Below are 21,412 nucleotides of genomic sequence, written 5' to 3' on the forward strand. Positions count from 1 at the left end.
AATGCTTCCCTGCTGTCCTTTTTGGCAGGCCAGAACACTGATCCTGAGACCATGAAATTGAAACAATTCCCTCCCTCCCTCTCTGTTACAGCATTGATATGTCAACATTTTATTGTAACGTGCTTAGATATGTAAATGGCTGGCAGTATATCAAACCTTAAAATATTTGTAGTATAAAGCTGTAGTAGCTGGATTGGTTCTGGAGAAAATGTGAATCTTTGTAGGTACTTACTTCATTAATTGGGTCCACAGTATGGATACTGTGCATATGCTTTTAAGAGTACTTAGGTCCTTTCCCCAGAAAAATCACGGGAATGCTCTCAGTTGAGGTGTCAAGAAAGATTGATTCAAGTAAAGACAGGCTTGGTGATGATCTGATCTCTATCCAAGATTGTTCTTAAAGATAGATATATTATTTGGTTGCTTGTAATCATTTGCCACTTAATATTTCCTATGTGCTTACAGCTTCTTCAGCTCTGGGAAAAGAATGGTTATTTTGATGAGCCCATTATTCAGCAATTACAGAGTCCAGCCCTTGGTTTGGGGCAATACCAGGTGGGTGCAGGGTACTATTTAGAAGTTTTCTTCTCAGTTTTGTTTAATGTGTTGATTGGGTGTTTTTGTTTTTAAGCTTAGTTACAGGGACTGTTATGTGACCAGGTGAAGAAGCAGCCTCATAAAGAGCTCCTGCTTGTAGAGCTGGTTAAATGTTATCCTAATAAGTAATTACTCTGTAAGAGTTAATGTCTTGTCTCGTCAGTTTGGAGTATGATTTTGCTCTAAAGTGGTCCCAAAACAAAGAGAAGGGCTCTCACTTTTCTAAGAATATGAGAGAAGGATGCCACACTTTGGAAATGTATTACAGTTTATTGATAAGATATAGGTATATATATGTGTGTATGTATGTATATATATATATATATATATATATATATATATATATATATATATAGATAGTTTGTGTGCGCACACAGCAATAAGCAAAACTTAGCAGCAGCAAGATTTATCAGTACATGGTACAGCATTGAGATAGCAATATCAGTACAACAAATAATTATTCCTGAGAAAAACTAACGGTACTGACCTAAGAAACCACTTGCCAAAAGGTCCCAACTCACACTTGGAACTTGGCAGTGTTTCTATCTCATCCCTGGATTGTAGGAAGGATAACTGACCTCACCCTGCAGACTGCCTGGAAAAGTCCTTTGGCTCCCTCTGTGTGGCAGGTCTCTCCTTTCCCTCTCTGACTTCAAACCGAAGTTTCACAGCCAGCCATATCTAGATCTTTGTTTTCTCCAGAGTTTTTATTGCTCTTATATCAGGCCTATTTACTGAAGCAGGGACAGTCAGTTGCTGCAAGATGCTTCAGTTTCTCGCCCCACTGCCCCTCAGCTCCTAAGAGATCTTGTTTAGATCTTCAAGAGTGGGCAGATGATGCTATCTCTTTTTCTCTCTCGGTCTATTCAGTGGAGCCATCGTTGAAGGAGCTGTTGGAGGAGGCAGATGCTATTTATGACATGTGGTGTTATGGGTTACAATGTGCAGTAAGCCTTTGACTGTCTCGGCACATCGGCACCTCTGGTTGTGGTATTGAGCAGTGGATGCAGCATCAGTCATATCTAGTTGAACTGCCTTTTCAGGGCAAGTGGCTGTTTGGAGAATATCTCAGTAACTTGGTGAAAGAACTGGGGGTAATGAAGCCACAGCGGCTCCCTGAGTATAAGCTGAAAGCCTCTGATAAGCTGTCTTCAGGTTTACTGAATTTCAAGATAGCAGACAGTGCCGGCCTGATCATCAGCAATACGGCCAGAAGTCTTGCTTTCAGGCTTGCCAATCTTCCAATCGTGCGGACAGGAAGTCTTCCTTTGTCAGCTAGAGCCCCCAATGCCTCTCGAGCTTTGCAATGATGCAAGGCTGGTCCACTCTTCTCTTCCTCCATTGGGAGGACGTCTTCATGAGTTTTTGGCGGAGTGAGCCAAAATCACATCAGACCAGTGGGTTCTAGATATTCTTACAGAAGGTTACAAGTTGGAGTTCTCCTGCCTTGTCGCTCCTCTCTTCTTGCAGTCTCCTTGTTGAAAGGAAACCAAGGCGGTCGAGGTTCAGGCCATCATAGATTCCTTGTTGGCGCTCCCGGCCATTGTTCTATTTCTCTAGTTTGAACAGGGACAATGCAGATGCTCAGTTTACTTCATTGACCCAAAGAAGGAGAACACATTTTGTCCAGTCTTAGATCTCAAAGGTCTATATCGCCTCCTTTGAACGTCCCACTTTTGCATGGAGACATATTAAGAGCAGTAATAGTCTCCTGTTATCAAGAAGAAGAGTACTTGGATATACCCATATCGACACTACATCACAGTTTTCTACATTTTGTGATGCTGGGCCATCACTTTCAGTTCAGGGTTTTGCTCTTTAGTCTTGCCATGGCTCCAAGAACGTTTTTGAATGTTATGGTGATGGTGGCGGCCTTCCTTCGGCACCAGGAAATCAGAGTTCACCCGTATCTCAGTGACTGGCTCATTCTCCGAGGACAAGCAGGCTGCTTGTTCTCACATGTGAGTCGACGTCTGCGTTGGCCCGGGAACCGGCATTTTGCAAGCAAAATATTTAAACAGTCTTGCTAGAGTGCACGGACGACTTCCCACCCGTCGCGTGAGTGTTCCCGCTCAGTTATTTTTTCTCCGCGTTGAGGTGCGGTCCAGTCTTTCCCCCGCTCCTCTCAGGCCTGGGAAAGAGTCCTTTTGTGGCTTTTGCCTTATTTCTTTTTTTTTTTTTAATAGATATTTACATTAAAAAAAAAAAAAAAACTTCCTGTAGTTTTCTTTATTTTTTTAAAGTTTCTTTTGTTTCTCCGAGAACAAGCAGGCTGCTTGTTCTCACGATTGGGCCGTCGTCCGCGACGGCCCAGGAGACCGGCAAAATATCTAAAGCAAAAAAAAAAAAAAACCTCCCTAGAACGATCCGGCGTGTGGGCAGAGCGCACCGCGCATGCATAAACAGCTTCCGCGCCTGCGGCACGAGCGTGAGATCGTCAGTTTCTTTTTATCCACGTCTGAAGTGACACGGTGTTCTGCTGTGTTCCTTTTGCCCAGGAGACTTTTTGCGACATTACTGCTTCCTTCTTCTTATTTTTCTTCTATGTTTTTCGTTTTGACAAAATTTAAAAAAAAAAAATGTTTATTTCCTTTATTTTCTCCACTAAGGTTTAAGTTTCCTTCCTTTTTTGTCGCGGCCGGCTTTTAGGCTGCTCAGTCGGGTTTTGTTTTCCTTTTTTGTGCCTTTTAATTGGCACAATTGCGTCCTTTAATTTCGCAGTCGCCGTTTTTCCGTCCATGTCATCGAGGACACCCAGCGGCTTCAAGCGTTGTACTCGGTGCAACCGGACCATCTTGGGTACCGACCCCCATGCGTGGTGTCTCCAGTGCCTTGGGCCCGATCATCTGCCAGCTGCTTGTGTAAAATGTGTTCTTTAATAAAAAAAACAGACCCAAGTGTCTTGGCAGGCTCAACGTGAAAAACGTTTTGCGGATCGGTTCGGTCCTTCAACATCAGCATCGGTACCGAGGTCGGCGGCGTCAACATTGAGGGAAGCATCGACTTCGAGAGTGCAGGTAATGGCTGCCGAGCAACCATATTGTGCTGGGAGCAGCGAGGCATCGAGTGGGTCTTCACCTGTCTCGAGGCCTACTGCTATGCAGGCCCCCCGGCCCCGAGGAGGCGTGAGGATTCCACGTCCTCCTCTTTGGTACCAAGGAGTCTCGATGACGGGCGTTGAGCGAAGGCTAAGAAGCACTGTCATCGATCTCCTTCCATGCGCGGTACAGAGAGCTCCGGGGATCCAAGGGATTCGGCACCCAAGAAGCGTCGGTGCCGAGAGGACCGCTCACCCTCTATACAGGAGGTGCCGATGCGTCGGTCTTCTGGCAGCCTGGTACCGGCTCTCGAGCCCCCTCAGATTCTGCCACCGACTCCTGCACCGGCCCCCCAGCCTTTTCCGATGGAAGCTCTTGACGAGCGCATCAGGGCCCTTCTTCCAGAGCTTCTGGAGGGACTGCTGCACCAGTCTACTTCGGTGCCAGGGGTGCTTGCGCCTTCTGCACCCGACTGTTGAAGCGGCATCTGGTCCTTCGCCTGTGGTGAGGTCCCCGTCCTCGGTACCGCTTGTGGCATCGGCTGCCATCCGGGTCGACTCTCCTTGAGTGTCGGCGGAGGAAGCTTCGCCGCAGTCCAGGCAGGGGTCGACTTCTCGACATCCCCCTCGAGGTCGTCGTTCCTCGACGTCGAGACAGGCTCAGGTTCGGGCTGCGCGTAGAGAGCTTTTGTCCGATACCAATGATGAGCGCTCGTGGGAGGAAGAGGAAGATCCCAGATACTTTTCTGAAGAGGAGTCATATGAGGTCTCCTCTGATCCTACTCCACCAATTGAAAGAAGGATGTGTCTGCCTGAGAGTCTTTCTTTTTCTTCCTTTGTTCGGGAAATGTTTAAGGATATTCCATTCTCTGTGGAGGTTGTGGATGAGCCCAGGGCCGAGATGCTCGAGGTCTTGGATTATCCTTCTCCACCTACAGAGGTTGCAACGGATCCCTTGCATAACACAGTCAGGGAAGTTCTTATGTGAAACTGGTCGTTCCCTCTCTCTAATCCAGTGGTCCCCAGAAAAGCTGAGTCCCAGTACAGAGTCCATGGAGAGCCGGTAATGGTGAAGTCTCAACTACCTCACGATTCCATGGTGGTGGATTCTGCTCTCAGGAGAGCCAAGAGTACTAGGGACCATGCCTTGGCACCCCAGGCACAGAGTCTAGGATCTTGGATTTTTTGGGGAGAAAGACATATCAGGCCACTATGCTCGCAGCCAAGATTAAAACATACCAGCTCTACACGAGCATCCAGTTTTGGAACTCGGTGAGGCAACTGTCCAGTTTGGTCAAAGCACTTCCTCCGGAGCTCGCCATATCTTTTCACCAGGTGGTCAGGCAGCAGAAGGCGTGTCGTAAATTCCTGGCCAGGGGTACTTACGACACTTCTGATGTGGCATCCCGAGTAGCTGCTCAAGGTATAGTGATGCACAGACTCTCATGGCTGCGCGTCTCTGACCTGGATCATAAGACCCATCAACAGATGGCGGATATTCCTTGCCAGGGGATAAACATTTTAGCGAAAAAGTAGAGGATATGGTTGATCAGATCAAGAAGCACCATGATGCTATGGATTCTCTCTCCTGCCGGACATCTTCCTCATCTAGGAGGTTTTTTGGAGGGAAGAGGAGTGCTCCCTATTCCTATGCTAGGCATAGGTACACTCCTGCTTCTCGGCAGCCTGTCCAGGCTCAGTCCCAGCGTGCTTGTTCCCGTCAACAGCGTGCGCCTAAGGCCTCTGCAGCTCCCCAGCAAAAGCAAGGGACGGGCTTTTGACTGACTCCAGTGCAGCATAGCCTCTGAAAAAGTGTCTGTGCCGGACGACTTGCCGGTCGGAGGGAGGTTGATATTTTTTCACCAAAGGTGGCCTCTCTTAACCTCCGATCGGTGGGTTCTTCATATAGTCCGGTCAGGATATACCTTCAATCTGGAATCCAAACCTCCAAATTGCCCACGAGGAGCTCATTCTTACAGCTCCCAGCACAAGCAGGTATTTGCAGAGGAACTCTCCGCCCTTCTAAAGGCCAATGTGGTTGAACCCGTTCCACCAGGGGAAGAAGGGCTAGGATTCTATTCCAGGTACTTCCTTGTGCAAAAGAAAACAGGGGGGATGTGTCCCATCCTAGACCTAAGGGCCCTGAACAAATTCCTAATCCGAAAAAAGTTCAGGATGGTTTCCCTGTGCATCCTTCTTCCCATGATTCAGCAAAACGATTGGCTATGGTCTCTGGACTTAAAGGATGCCTATACCCACATCTCGATACTCCCAGCTCACAGGAAGTATCTTCGATTTTGGTTGGGAACTCGGCACTTTCAGTACTGTGTACTGCCCTTTGGTCTCGCGTCTGCGCCCAGGGTTTTCACAAAGTTCCTGGCAGTTGTCGCAGCATCGCTACGCAGACTAGGAGTGCACGTGTGCCCTTATCTCGACAATTGGCTGGTGAAGAGCACTTCAGAGGCGCTCTACAGTCCATGCGGATGACTATTCAGATGCTAGAACTACTGGGGTTCGTGATCAATTATCCCGTCCCATCTTGTCCCGGTTCAAAAATTGGAGTTCATTGGAGTTCTGTGCTCTGTTGGACACACAGACATCTCGAGCTTATCTTCCCCAGGCAAGGGCAGACAATCTCTTGGCCCTAGTGTCCATGGCTCGAGCGTCTCAACAGATCACAGCTCGGCAAATGTTGAGACTCTTAGGTTACATGGCTTCCACAGTTCATGTAACTCCCATGGCACACCTACATATGAGATCAGCTCTATGGACTCTAGCTTCCCAGTGGTGCCAGGCCACAGGGGATCTAGAGGATGGGATCCATCTCTCCACCGACTTTTGCAGTTCCTTTCATTCGATCCATTTTGACCTTGGGACGTCCATTCCAAATTCCTCAGCCACAAAAAGTGCTGATGACGGATGCATCCCTCCTGGGGTGGGGGGGCCCATGTAGATAGACTTCATACTGAAGGAGCTTGGTCCTTTCAGGAAAAGGGTCTTCAGATCAATCTCCTGGAATTATGAGCGATCTGGAACGCTCTAAAGGCTTTCAGAGACCGGCTGTCCAACCACATCGTATTGATTCAGACAGACAATCTACACAATACTACACTAGCAAGCAGGGGGGGCACCAGATCTCGCCCTCTGTGTCAGGAAGCAGTTCGGATGTGGCTTTGGGCATGTTGCATATTTCTCCAAGCCACGTATCTGATAGGCGTAAACAACAGTCTGGCTGACAGGTTGAGCAGTGTCATGCAACCTCACGAGTGGTCGCTCAACATGGGCGTTGTCCACAAGATCTTCTGAGCGTGGGGCACCCCCTCGGTGGATCTTTTTGCCACTCAGAGCAATCACAAAGTCCCTCAATTCTGTTCCAGACTTCAGGCCCACGACAGACTAGTGTCAGATGCTTTTCTTCTGCATTGGGGAGAGGCCTTCTGTGTGCGACTGCGTATCTTCCCATACCTCTAGTAGGAAAGACTTTGCAGAAACTGAAGCAAGGCCGCGGAACAATGATCCTGATTGCTCCCTTCTGGCCTCGTCCAATCTGGTTTCCTGTTCTTCTGGATTTGTCCTCCGAAGAACCATGGCGATTGGAGTGTTTTCCGATCCTCATTACCCAGAACGAGGGGTCACTTCTACATCCCAACCTCCAGTCTCTGGCTCTCACGGCCTGGATGTTGAGAGCTTAGACGTTGCTTCCTTGGGTCTTTCAGAGGGTGTCTCCCGAGTCTTGCTTGCTTCCAGGAAAGATTCCACGAAGAAGTGTTATTCTTTCAAATGGAGGAGGTTTGCCGTCTGTTGTGACAGCAAGGCCCTAGATCCTTTTTCTTGTCCTACACGGACCCTGCTTGAATACCTTCTACACTTATCAGAGTCTGGTCTCAAGACCAACTCCGTAAGAATTCACCTTAGTGCGATTAGTGCTTATCATCGCCGTGTAGAGGGTAAGCCTATCTCTGGACATCCTTTAGTTCGCTTCATGAGAGGTTTACTTTTGTCGAAGCCCCCTGTGAAACCTCCACCAGTGTCGTGGGATCTCAATGTCGTTCTCACTCAGCTGATGAAAGCTCCTTTTGAGCCACTGAATTCCTGCCATCTGGAGTACTTGACCTGGAAGGTCATTTTCTTGGTGGCTGTTACTTCAGGTCATAGAGTCGGTGAGCTCCAAGCCCTGGTAGTGCATGCACCTTATATCAAGTTTCATCATAAAAGAGTAGTCCTCCGCACTCACCCTAAGTTCTTGCCGAAGGTGGTGTCGGAGTTGGACTGTAAGAGAGCATTGGCCTTCTACGTGGAGCAGACAAAGCCCTACAAACAGTCCACCCAATTGTTTGTTTTATTTCAATGTCAACAGGAGGGGAGTCGCCATCGGAAAACGCACAATCTCTAATTGGCTAGCGGATTGCATATCTTTTAGTTATGCCCAAGCTGGGCTGACTAGAGGGCCATGTCACGGCTCATAATGTCAGAGCCATGGCTGCGTCAGTGGCTCACTTAAAGTCAGCATCTGTTGAAGAGATTTGCAAGGCTGCAACGTCGTCATCAGTCCACACATTCACATCTCACTACTGCCTTCAGCAGGATACCCGATGCGACAGTCGGTTTGGGCAGTTGGTGCTGCAGAATCTGTTCACGGTTTAGAATCCAACTCCACCCCCTTAGACCCATTTTTGTTCTGTTCCAGGCTGCACTCTCAGTTAGTTGTTTATGGTTTCAGGTCAATCTCTGTTATGTCCTCGCCGTTGCGAGGCCCAGTTGACCAATGTTCATTGTTTTGAGTGAGCCTGGTTGCTAGGGATACCCAACATGTGAGAACAAGCAGCCTGCTTGTCCTTGGAGAAAGTGAAAATACATACCTGTAGCAGGTATTCTCTGAGGACAGCAGGCTGATTGTTCTCACAAACCCGCCCACCTACCCTTTGGAGTTGTTTCTTTATTATTGCTTTTTGATAAAACTGAGCGGGAACGCTCACGTGACGGGCAGGAAGTCGTCTGCGCATGCACGGTAGAATACTCTGGCAAGACTTTTTAAATATTTTGCTTGCAAAATGCCTGTTCCCAAGCCGACACGGACGTCGACCCACATGTGAGAACAATCAACCTGCTGTCCTCGGAGATTACCTGCTACAGGTATGTAACTTCGCTTTCTTGCATCATCCTATTCAGACAATGTTGCGGCAATGGGCAAAGTTGTTTCTCTTCTGCAGTTGTTGAGTTGGGTGATCAGTTTTGAGAAAAGCCAACACTGGGTGTTCTATTCAACACAGCACGGGAGAGAATCTTCCTCATGGAGCAGAAGAGGTTGAAGCTGGTTCAACAGATTCATTTTCTCCTCAGTCATGGCAGGTTCTGGGGTCAGTGATGGTTGTGATGGAAGTGGTGCCATGGGCAAGGACTCATATGCAGCCATCACAGGAATCTCTCTCAGCCACTGGTCTCCAGTGTCGCAGAAGTATAACCTTTTAACTTCCTTGAACAGTGGTTGTTGCCCATTAATTTGATCGTCTGTCCCTTTCTGATAACACAATGGGAGGTGGTGACAACAGATGCCAGCAAATCGTTTTTGGGAACTCATTACAAGTTTCATGTGGCACAGGGCACCTGGATGGAACAGGAATCTGTGCTCAGTAAATCGTTTGGAGCTCAGGGCAGTTTGGAATGCCTCATTTGACTTTTCTTCCTTTCTTGCGGGGGGGGGGGGGGGGGGGGGCAGTCTGAGTTTTCTCCGAGAATGCGATGGTGGTGGCTTATATCAACAAGCAAGGCTGGACCCTCAGCCATCTGATGGCGGTGGTGGCAGTCTTACCTCATGAGTTGGGCGTAGAAAAATCTTCTCTGCTTGTTGGCAGGTCACATTGCTGGGTCCTTCAATGTAGAGGCAGACTTTCTCAGCAAGCACTCCTTGGACCTGGGAGAAAGGGAACTGTCCAGTCTTACCTGATAATTGTCTTTCTATTAGTCTTTCCCACTATTCCAGAGGCCCACCCGAGATTTCTAAGATATTTACTTGGTGCAAAATAATAGGTCAGATCACGACTGTCACCTTGCATGGTTCTTCCTGCATATTTCTTGTTCTCTACAAGTTGTCCAGAGATGAGTGAGGGCCACATATGTTCGCTCATCTGGTTAGTGTTAGGTTAGCGAGTTGTTTAAGGTAGTTGTGTTTATTCTGAGTTTCTCCTTACTGCTTGTCTACATAAAAACTGAGGAGCTCAACTGAATGCCAAGAGAGAGAGACTGAAAACTGAGCTGAGACATCTATCTCCACCTGTTGGTTGGTGGATACAACTATCCCCCGCAGGTTCTGGAATAGTGGGAAGGATTAATGGAAAGAAAAAATTAGGTAAGACCTAATTTCATAAGAAAAGAACATAAGACGTTAACTTTTTCAGGTACATCAGAAGCAGAAAGCCTGTGAGGGAATCCGTGGGACCTTTAGATCATGAAGGAGCAAAAGGAGCACTAGGGGAGGACAGGGCCATAGCAGAGAGAGCGAATGAATTCTTTGCTTCAGTCTTTATGGAAGCAGATGTAAGAGATTGCCTATACCAGAAATAGTTTTCAAGGGTGGCGATGCAGAAGAACTGAAATAAATTTTGGGGAACCTGGAAGATGTACAGAGCCAAATCAACAAGTTAGAGTGATAAATCACCTGGACCAGCTGGTATACACCCCAGAACTCAAAAGATGAAACTGGTGATCTGCTGTTAGTGATCTGTAACCTGTCATTAAAATCGTCCGTAATACCTAAAGTTTGGAGGGTGGCCAATGTAATGCCAATTTTAAAGAAAGGGTTCCAGGTGTGATTCTGGAAATTACAGACCAGTAAGCCTGACTAGTACTGGACAAAATAGTGGAAACTATTATAAAGAATAAAATTATGAAACACATAGATAAACATGGTGTCAGCATGGGTTCAGCCAAGGGAAGTCTTGCCTCACCAATTTGCTTAATTTCTTTGAAGATGTGAATAAACATGTAGGTAAAGGTGAGCCGGTTGATGTAGTGTATCTAGATTTTCAGAAAGCTTTTGACAAAATTTGAGAGACTCCTGAGAAAATTAAAAAGTCATGGTATAGGAGGAAATGTCTTTCTGTGGATTAGGAAGTAGTTATTGGACAGAAAAGAAAGGGTAGAGTTAAATGGCCACGTTTCTCAGTGGAAGAGGGTGAATAGTGGAGTGCTGCAGGGATCTGGAAATTGGAATGACAAGTGAGGTGATTAAATTTTCAGAGGACACAAAACTATTCAAAGTTGTCAAAACAGGTTCAGAGTATGAAAAATTGCAGGAAGACCTTAGGAAACTGGAAGACTGGGCATCCAAATGGCAGATGAAATTTAATGTGGACAAATGCAAAGTGATGCACATAGGGAAGAATAATCCAAATCATGATGCTAGGGTCCATCTTAGGAGTCAGCACCCAAGAAAAAGGTTAGGTGTTATTGTAGATAGTACGCTGAAATCTTCTGCCTAGTATGCGACAACGGCCAAAAAAAGCAAACAGGGTGCTAGGAATTATTAGGAAAGGGATGGTAAATAAGACCAAAATTACCATAATGCCTGTGTATTACTGCATGCTGCAAACTCTGGAATTCATTGTCAGAGAATGTGGTAAAGGTGGTTAGCAGAGTTTAAAAAAAAGGTTTGGACAGCTTCCTAAAGGAAAAGTCCATAGACCATTATTAAATTGGACTTGGGGAAAATCCACTATTTCTGGGATAAGCAGCATAAAATGTATTGTACTTTTTTGCGGATCTTGCCAGTATTTGTGACCTGGATTGTCCACTGTTGGAAACAGGATGCTGGGCTTGATGGACCTTTAGTCTGTCCCAGTGTGGCAATACTTATGTACTTATGTATGTACTCATCTTGAGTATTGCGTTCAATTCTGGTCTCCATATCTCAAAAAATATATCGCGGAATTAGAAAAGGTTCAAAGAAGAGCAACTAGAATGATATATAAGGGGATGGAACTCTTCTATATGAGGAAAGGCTAAAGAGATTAGGGCTTTTAATCTTGGAAAAGAGATGGCTGAGGAGGGATATGATTGAGGTCTGCAAAATCCAGAGTGGTATGGAATGAGTAAAAGTGAATCCATTTTTTATTCTTTTGAAAAGTTCAAAGACCAGGGAGCGCTTAATGAAATTATATGGAAATACTTTTTTTTTTTCAGTCAAAGAATAATTATGCTCTGGAACTCATTGCTGGAGGATGTGGAAACAGCGGTTAGCATATTTGGGTTTAAAAAAAAGTTTTGGACAAGTTCCTGGAGGAAATGTTCATAGTCTGTTATTGTGAGAGACATGAGGGAAGCCACTGCTTGCCCTTGGGTTGGTAGCATTGAATGTTGCTACTATTTGGGTTTCTGCCAGGTACTTATAACTTGGATTAGCCACTGTTGGAAGCAGGATACTGGGCTAGATGGACCAATTGGTCTCACCCAGTATGGCTGTTATGTTCTTACGAGGATCCTTTATCAAACAGTATAAGTCATTAGACAGGTGTGTTAAGTTACTTTTGAAGGTCAGAGACACATACCTCTGTAGTAGAAAAGTGAAATGTTTGTGGGGTTACTCTAAATAGCATTAGAATGTTTGCTTTTGAAGAGCAGCTTTGATAAACATTTTGTAATGATCTTTATGTATAGCTTTTAGCGTAGGATCCTGTCCAATTTGGACCCTCAATGCAATGCTTAATGCACCAGAAATACAGCTGTGTACCAGGCCCTGTCAAGCTTCAGCTATTTTCTGCCAAACAGTACAAGGAGCAGTGAGGCAAAGCCTTATTCCTCGTGTGTCTCCTTATATGAAGAAACTGCATGAAATCCTGATTGCCAGATGTCCTCAGTAGTGTGATCTGTCCTGGTCTGAAGAAATCCCTGTACTGTGGAGGAAAGTAAGAGGATTCCCCTAGAGTTTAATGTATATATTTACTGCATAATGTAAACATGGGAAAGCGTATCCTATTGTAAAACTGCCATCAGTGGAAGGACAAAATGGAAATGAGCCCTAATGTCATTAATAGCATATGCATCTGGTTTGTCCTCCTTTCTTCCTGCTCACTCCAGTGCCTGTCTGCAGTAGTAATATAACTGTTACGCTGAACGAGAGTTTTGCTTTACATGATCAGCCTTTGTGAGCATTTTACATACACTGATTTATAGTTTAGACCTTTATGTATTTTAATGGCATGGGAAACTAACAGTATGTCCGATTCATTTTTAAAGATCTTCATTCATGATCAGATGATCAAAAGGGAATGGGACTTGATATATCGCCTTTCTGTGGGTGGGGGGGTTGCAACTACATTCAAAGCGGTTTACTTAGTATATACAGATACCTATTTTTTATACCTGGGGTAATGAAGGGTTAAGTGATTTGCCCAGAGTCACAAGGAGCTGCTGTGGGAATTGAACCCAGTGCCCCAGGATCAAGGTCTGCTGCACTAACTACTAGGCTACTCCCAAAAGCCCCCACACTGGTTTACTGCAGAGTTCAGTTAAAAAAAGAATGCCATAATATTAAAGAATAAGTAACATCCAGCCAAGAGTTACATACAGTCAAGTCAGTCAAACCAAAACTGCTAGCTGTGATAATAAGTCTTTCACACATGGGTATCCATTGTAGGTGGAAATAAAAAGAGGGCAGAGGCTAAGCATCATTTTGGAGTAGCCGTTCAAATGCTAACTTGAAAAAATGGGTCTTTAGATCTATCTTAAATTGATGGAAGGAAGTCTCAGCTCTAAGAGAAATAGAGAATTCCACAGAAAAAGAGCAGTAAATTTTTTTCAAAAAAGGCATCGGTAGCATCAACCTCGATGGCTGCCAAGACATCGACTACCACTTGAAGCGCACTGGTATCGATGAGGTCTCCACTTCTCTCGACATCGGATGCTAGTAGCCTCTGGGACCGGACAACATTAGACCTGACACCAAGGACACGTACAGGTTCAGTGTCGTCCCAGTCGGCATGAAGGACCATGATGGTGAGCATCGGTGGAAGGCCAAGAAGCATAAGCATTGGTCCTCATCGATGCACCATGCCAGGAGCTCCTGAGCATTGGCATCGCCGATACCCGAAAAGCACTAGCACCAGGCTCATGGTTCCCTTTGATTGAGAGGTTGGTCTGCGGATGCCGCCTCCAAATCAAAGGTGAGCAACTTTTCCCTTCAGGGGTGCTTTATTGTTTGGGGACGAGCTAGATAAGTTAGTTTGAAGTCTAGGAGATACGAAAGTGCCTTGTCTTCTGGAGGTTAAGCCTAGGACTGGGGGCCGAGATGCGTCTGTTCCCAGGGGTTGGGTACGCGATTTTTGCCGCTTTCGGCCTGGGAGAGGGTCTCAGTCCCAGAAGTCTAGGTTCTTTCCAGAGGTCTCAATTTTTTCATGGTTCCCGACGAGAGACCGGTGCCTTCTTCCAATCCCCGGCCCGTCAATACCAATGAAGGTGCGCGGGCTCCTCCTCTGATTCCGGTGGGAGCTCAGCTCTCTCTATTTTTTCAGAGATGGGCCCAGGTTACCTCCAATCAGTGGGTGTTAGAGGTTATTTGAAATGGGTATGCCTTAGAGTTTGCACGGCCCCTTTCAGACACCTTGGAGTCTCCCTGCCGCTCTCGCCTCAAGGTGGGGGCGGTGCGGGACATGCTACAAAGGCTTTTGGACCTTCAGGCTATCTGTCCTATGCCAGCTTCAGAGGTCAGACAGGCCCTTCATTCTATATACTTTGTAGTGCCAAAGAAAGAAGGTTCTTTTTGGCCTATTTTAGATCACAAAGCGGTCAATTGGGCCCTCAAAGTGTCCAGTTTCTGAATGGAGACCTTTTAGTCCGTTATTGTCGCTGTCAGGACTGGAGAATTTTTGACAGCTCTGGACCTGACGGAGGCGTACCTGCATATTCCAATCCGGCCTTGTCATCGGAGGTTTCTTCGTTTTGAGGTTCTGGGCCATCGTTTTCAGTTTCGGGCTCTTCCGTTCGGTCTGGCTACTGCTCCCCCGCATGTTCACCAAGGTGATGGTGGTGGTGGCGGCTGCCCTCAGGAAGGAGGGAATTCTAGTTCACCCCTACCTAGACGACTGGTTGATCCAGGCAAAGTCGTATCAAGACAGTCTACAGGTCATGCCTCGGGTGATTCAGTTTCTGCAGTCCCTCGGCTGGGTAATCAACTTCGCCAAGAGCCATCTGGTTCCTTCTCAGTCCTTGGAGTGTTTGGGGGCGTCCTTTGACATGGCGTGTGGTCGGAGTTTTCTTCCTCCAAACAGAATTACCAAGCTACACTCGCAGATTCAGCGCTTGTTGCGCAAGCACTTTCCTTGTGCTCAGGATTACCTGCAAGTTCTGGGCTTCATGACTGCGACAATAGAGGATAGTACCTTGGGCCGGAACCCAAATGAGACCTCTCCAGTCTTCTTTCCTCTCCAGGTGGGCTCCTCAGATGGACTCTCTGTGGAAGAGGTTGCCTATGCAAGCCCAAGAGCGCAGCAGTCTGTTCTGGTGGCTACGCAAGTGCAATCTCACCAAGGGAAAGCCACTAGACGTGCCCAAGTGGATAGTGGTGACGACAGATGCCAGTCTCAGGGGCTGGGGAGCTCACTGCATGTGGAAGTTTGCTCAGGGCCTGTGGACTCCCCAAGAGACGTCCCTGTCGATCAACCTGTTGGAAACCAGGGTGATTCGACTGACGCTGGAAGCCTACCGTCCCATGTTGAGAGGAGCGGTGGTGCGCATTCTCTTGGACAACACAATGGCGGTGGCTCATGTCAGTCGGCAAGGAGGAACCAGAAGTCAGCAGGAGTCGACGAAGCTCATGTCCTGGGCGGAATCTCATCTGTCTCTTCTCTCGGTCTCTCATGTAGCAGGAGTGCAGAACGTCCAGGCAGATTTTCTCAGCCATCATATCCTCGATCCAGGAGGGTGGTCCCTCAGTTCTCAGGCGTTTCAGTTGATCACAGCTCAGTGGGGGATTCCTCTCTTGGATCTTTTCACCATGAGTCTCAATGCAAAGGTGCCTCGCTTTCAGTCTCAGAAAGGACGTCAAGGCGAAAGGAATCAATGGTACATAAGTACATAAGTACATAAGTAGTGCCATACTGGGAAAGACCAAAGGTCCATCTAGCCCAGCATCCTGTCACCGACAGTGGCCAATCCAGGTCAAGGGCACCTGGCACGCTCCCCAAACGTAAAAACATTCCAGACAAGTTATACCTAAAAATGCGGAATTTTTCCAAGTCCATTTAATAGCGGTCTATGGACTTGTCCTTTAGGAATCTATCTAACCCCTTTTTAAACTCCGTCAAGCTAACCGCCCGTACCACGTTCTCCGGCAACGAATTCAACAGTGGCCTCAGGGTCTTATCTACACATTTCCGCCATGGCCTCTTCTGGGGCAGCTCATTCAGAGAATCGAGGCGCATGGAGTCCTGGTAGTCTTAGTTGCCCCGGACTGGCCTTGCAGACCGTGGTACGCAGATCTAATGCGTCTTCGATCGGTTCCTCCGCTTCAGCTCCCAGATCAGGCCGGTCTTCTGGTCCAGGGTCCAATACTACATCCAGACCCTGCTTGATTTTTGTCTTACGGCATGGCTCTTGAATGGGTACGCTTGCTGAAGAGAGGTTACTCCTCACAGGTCATTTCCACCGTGCTTCGGTCGCGTTGTCATTCCATGTCTCTGAATTATATTAGAACCTGGAGGATTTTTGAAGAGTGGCGTGCTGGGTGGGGTATCGTTCCTCTCCGGGCTTCGGTTGCGGAAATGTGTTGGAATTTTTGCAGGAGGGGTTTGACAAACACTTAGCTCTCTCTTCCCTTGAAGTGCAGTTGGCGGCGTTATCCTGCTTTCAGGGTAGAGTGCAGGGTAAGCCCTTGGCTAGTCATCCAGATGTGTCATGTTTTTTGAGGGGAGTCTGTATCCTCCGCCCTCCAGTCAGAGATATTTTTCCTTCCTGGGACCTGAATCTGGTGCTTTCTGTTCTCACTAGGCCTCCTTTTGAGCCTTTTTTTTTCTTGTTCCCTTAAGGACTTAACTCTCAAGCAGTGGCTAAGAAAGCAGTGGCTCTTGTTAACCTACTGCCCAGGAACTCCCGAAGATCGGCCCGCTCGTACCTCACTCTCCATTACCCTGCTTCTCGTGGCCTCAAATATAAGGCCATCTATGGCTCCTCTTTTCCTTATCTCAGTACTCAACTGTGGAACGGGCTGCCTCGGGAGATCAAAATCACTTCAGATCACCCGACCTTTAAGAAACGTCTCAAGACCTTCCTTTTTGGTAGAGCGTTTAAGGAGCTGCAACCTTTTAGCCCACAGCTCACTCTGTGATACCCAATCACCCACCCTCTCTTCCATTCCCTCATCAGACTTCTCTTTCTCCCTCCTGTGACCTTGTCCACTGTACTTTGTGCTATTGTGTTATGGTTTGTTTATTAACTATTGTACGCCACATTGAGCCTGCCCATGGGCGGGAATATTGTGGGATATAAATGTTGTAAATAAAGAAATAGAATATGAGTGGTATTAGGAAAGGAGTGGAAAACAAAAATGAGGACATTATAATGCCTTTGTATTGCTCCATGGTTTGACCACACCTCGAATACTGTGTGCGATTCTGGTCACCGCATCTCAAGAAAGATATAGTGGAATTAGAAAAGGTACAGATAAGGGCAACAGAAATGATAAAGGGGATGGGATGACTTCCCTATGAAGAAAGGGTAAAGCGGCTAGGCCTTTTCAGCTTGGAGAAAAGATGGACAAGGGGGGAGATATGATAGAGGTCGGTAAAATACTGAGTGGACTGGAACGGGTAGATGTGAATCACTTGTTTACTCTTTCCAAAAATACTAGGACTAGGGGGCATTCAGTGAAGCTACAAAGTAGTAAATTTAAAACAAATTGGAGAAAATATTTCTTCACTCAACATTGTAATTAAACTCTGGAATTTGTTGCCAGAGAATGTGGTAAAAGCAGTTAGCTTAGCAGGGTTTAAAAAAGGTTTGTATAGCTTCTTAAAGAAAAGTCCATGATGAGCCATTATTAAGATGGACTTGGAGAAAATCCAATGCTTATTTCTAGGATAAGCAGCTTAAAACGTATTGTTTTGGGATGTTTCCAGGTACTTGTAACCTAGATTGGCCACTGTTGGAAACTGGATGCTGGGCTTGATGAACCTTCGGTCTGTCCCAGTATGGCAATACTTATGTGTTGGTCTTTCACTGACTTGATTTGGCTGAATGTGTTTCACAGACTTAACCAGTAGTACTTCTCTGATTTGGCTAGGCATTCCTCTCTGCTTACGCTGAGCTTACCTTCTCTGACTCGGCTAGATTTGCCTCTCTGGCTAGTATGACCTTAACTGTCCAACTCAGCTAGGTTTAGCTGCCCTGATTCAGTGGCAGGGGAAATCATATGATCAATATCTTAGCATTTTGATTTTCTCTGACACTTAGCTGGGCTTCATGCTGTTGGCTTTGCACAAGATAAAATTTATGGTATGGATTGCCAACATTTACTTAGGCAGCTGGGTTTGTACCTTTTTTGCCATAGTCCTTCCCTTCTGCATTGCTAGCTGACTACCAATTTTAAGGTCAGTTTTCCTTTACCTCTTTAGGTATGTAGGCCTTTTTTTTTTCCTCAGTCCTTTCGGGCTGCTTTGTCTTCGGGTTAGTGTTGCTTATCTTTCCTCCTGAATTGAGGGTTTAGACGGAACTCTCCCTTTGGAATCTTTAGTGCTTTTCATGGATTTCATTGCACCTTTTCCCTTATCGGATTTGGCTGCTCTTGACATTTTATCCCCCAGTACTGAGAGGCCCTCTCTCTTCCAAGAGTCTTTGTTTTCAGGATTACTAGACTTCATTCCTCTGTTTCCATTGCATTTCAGTATCTCACTTAGGTAGCTCACATCCTTTCTCTTGTTTCTGAATGGTGGCTCATGTTCTCTCACTAGGAGTGGTAGGATGGCCACCTCCTGGACCTTTTACTTTGGACTGGTTACTTCTGCCTTATGTCAGCATTACTCTTTAGGTGTTCATTCACTTTGGATCTTCTCAGGGACTTCTCTCAGAGAGCTCTGCTGGCTTTAGCCGCTCTAGTTTTGCCTATGAGCAATCTTCACTATCTTCACAATTTTTTTTTATTTCAGCTCCTATTGCTCTGCAATGTTTTTACATGTTGTATGCCTCTGTGCATCAGCTTAGTCTTTTCTGCTTACTTTTGGCAGTATCTTGCGTGCAGCACTACTGCTTCCTTTCTGTGTTGCATTTCCCTATGTCTGGAATTGATCCTGTTCGGCTGCAAATTGTATGTTCCCATCCTATTTGTAAACTGCTTTGCTGCATCCCATAAATCCCAGATTGATCTGTTGGATGAAAAGGAAGGAAAAATTATAACCTATCTGATCATTTTCTTTCATTTAGTCCAAACAGATCAGTCCAGGAACCCACCCTTAAAATTTCTTACTACCTGCAGGTATCGATACCCTTTCTCTTCATTAATTTTGTTTCTGCACTCAGTTGTGCCTTTTCTTAAGGAAGTGTGTATTGCTACTAGGTCACTGCTCCTGCTTTGGTAGTAGAGCTCTACTTCAGTGCACTTCAATAGCTAATGCTTGCTGCTTGCTTGATGTACTATTTCATTATGATACTTCCTACTCTTGCGGAGATAACATATCTACAGATTATGCTGCCTTGTCTGTACATAGGTCAACTGTCTCCAGAGTCTGTAAAGCTCACCACAAGATTTTGAGGGACTCTTCATGTCCATAGTCCCTTCTTTTGTCTACAAAAACTCATACTTCAGAGAAGAGAGTGAAGGGTTCTACATGCATTATGCAGATCGATAAGGGATTATGAACATCATCATGATATCAGCTTGAGTGCTTTACCATTATCAGATATGCTAGGTTTGTCCTCCATTGCTTTGTCATGTGAAATACTGAAGTTCCATGGAGGCATGATAGCCTTAAGAGGACAGATCACAAGGAACTACTTTTGTTCTCTGTCTTCAGTCCTGGATTGATTTGTTTGCGCTAAAGGAAAGAAAATTATCAGGTAAGTCATAATCTACTATAATAACTCACCCTCAACGTTCTGAGGACACTGACGTCAGTGAAGCCAAGCCCTGACTTCCTTCAAGAAGGTTCGTGGTGCTGAAGCCACCAAAATCGCTCCAGGCCCCGCTCTCGAGGGCGGAGCAATGGCAGAACAACGAAGGGGTTGGCAGGGAGGGAGGCAGGGAGGTGTGGGGGGTGGGAAATCACTCCGGGCCCCGCCCTTGAGGGCGGAGCAATGGCAGAACAACGAAGGGGTTGGCAGGGAGGGAGGCGGGGGGTGGGAAATCGCTCCGGGCCCCGCCCTCGCATCAAACGTCATGACGTTGGGGACGGAGCAATGGAAGAATAACGAAGGGGTTGGCCAGGGAGGGAGGGAGGGGTTTTGGCGACGAACACCTTGCTAGCGCACGTTTCATTTGCTCTGAAACGGGCCTCTTTTACTAGTTTTTCTATAAGTTTGCAGTAAATAACATGTGTTTGTCTTGTCTCAGATACACTGCATGTTTACAAGAAAACTTTTGGTTTCTGTCACTATGTCTAGGCCAATCTGATTACTGAGTATGCAACAGTCGTTCAGCCTATTCAGGTGGCCTTTCAACAACAGATACAGGCCCTGAAAACACAGCATGAAGAGTTTGCCAGTGATTTAAAACAGCAACAGCAGCAGCAGCAACAACAGCAGCAGCAGCAGCAGCAGCAACAACAACAGCAGCAGCAGCAGCAGCAACAACAGCAGCAGCAGCAGCAACAACAACAGCAACAGCAGCAGCAACAGCAGCAGCAACAACTACAGATTCCAGTGCTTGAGCCTGAGACGCAGCCGCCAGCACCTCCCCCAGCTCCTGTTCCTGCCACACAGCCAGGTATAATATCCAATAAGAGCTTGGTTGCTGTTCAGGTTAATCTTTGCTCATGACAGATGTGAGTTAGAACTTGAAGTAAATTCTACTACTTTGATTTTCATAGATACTGGTAGTACCTTCCCTATGTTCAGGGGCCCCTGTTAGTTAAAATACTGTTGTGCTCCCACTTTGCTGGCTTGTAGGCTCCTAAATGTACATATTGTACCATAGGCCCACTTCCTCATAATGTGGTCTCACTTTTCATCTCTCTTTTTTATCCTTGTCTTTTCCCCTCAGTAGCATTTCAGAAGTATGTAACATTCAGTATCATAGCACTAGCAGTAGAAATTTATAGTACAGTGGAGCACCATTAGTACGCGGTGTTCGGAAGGCATGGCTATGTAACTGCGTACTATTGGTGCGCTTATTACTGGAACACTAATGAAATAGCCTCAAAGACATTGCTTTGCTTCATTTCCAAACCAAGGAAGTTTGTTGTAGCTACCGCCAGGTCATTTCCGGTACAGCCTACTGTGTATTATCGAGTTCCGTGCGTTAATTTTATGATTTTGGAATGCAGGTTATTACCGTGTATAAAATGATCAGGCACTTTAATGGTGCTCCACTGTAATACAGCAAAGTAGTGTTGAGTTTAGCAGACTTTAACACAGACATTTCTTCACCCCTACCAGCTGCTGGGTCTAAATCCACACTGTTTTGCCTGTGGTTTCCAGAAGGTGCTTGGGGCTAACAAATGCCTTCTGAAAACTGAGTGGCACTGAAAAAACATACTTTTGCTATGAGGTAGAGGTAGTGGGATGGAGTCATTTGGAGCAGAACTGCAAAATAAAAAGGGAGAAGACCAGAAGAATGCTGGGGTGATGTGTGAAAGGTGG

The 21,412-nt window shown here is 46.3% G+C and overlaps 1 protein-coding gene across 5 annotated transcripts in view; it reads left to right on the forward strand.

Moving 5' to 3' along the window:
- The window catches only part of CHERP (calcium homeostasis endoplasmic reticulum protein), a 117,176-nt gene that overhangs the window by 34,096 nt on the left and 61,668 nt on the right, over positions 1–21,412 (forward strand). For all 5 annotated transcript variants that reach the window (XM_030217786.1, XM_030217785.1, XM_030217789.1 and 2 more), the window contains 2 exons: positions 466–555; positions 20,216–20,537. In XM_030217786.1, coding sequence (XP_030073646.1) covers positions 466–555; positions 20,216–20,537 — 412 coding nt within the window. The remainder of the gene's footprint in view (positions 1–465; positions 556–20,215; positions 20,538–21,412) is intronic.

This window comes from Microcaecilia unicolor, chromosome 11 (assembly GCF_901765095.1).
Source record: "Microcaecilia unicolor chromosome 11, aMicUni1.1, whole genome shotgun sequence".
Lineage (NCBI taxonomy): Eukaryota > Metazoa > Chordata > Amphibia > Gymnophiona > Siphonopidae > Microcaecilia > Microcaecilia unicolor.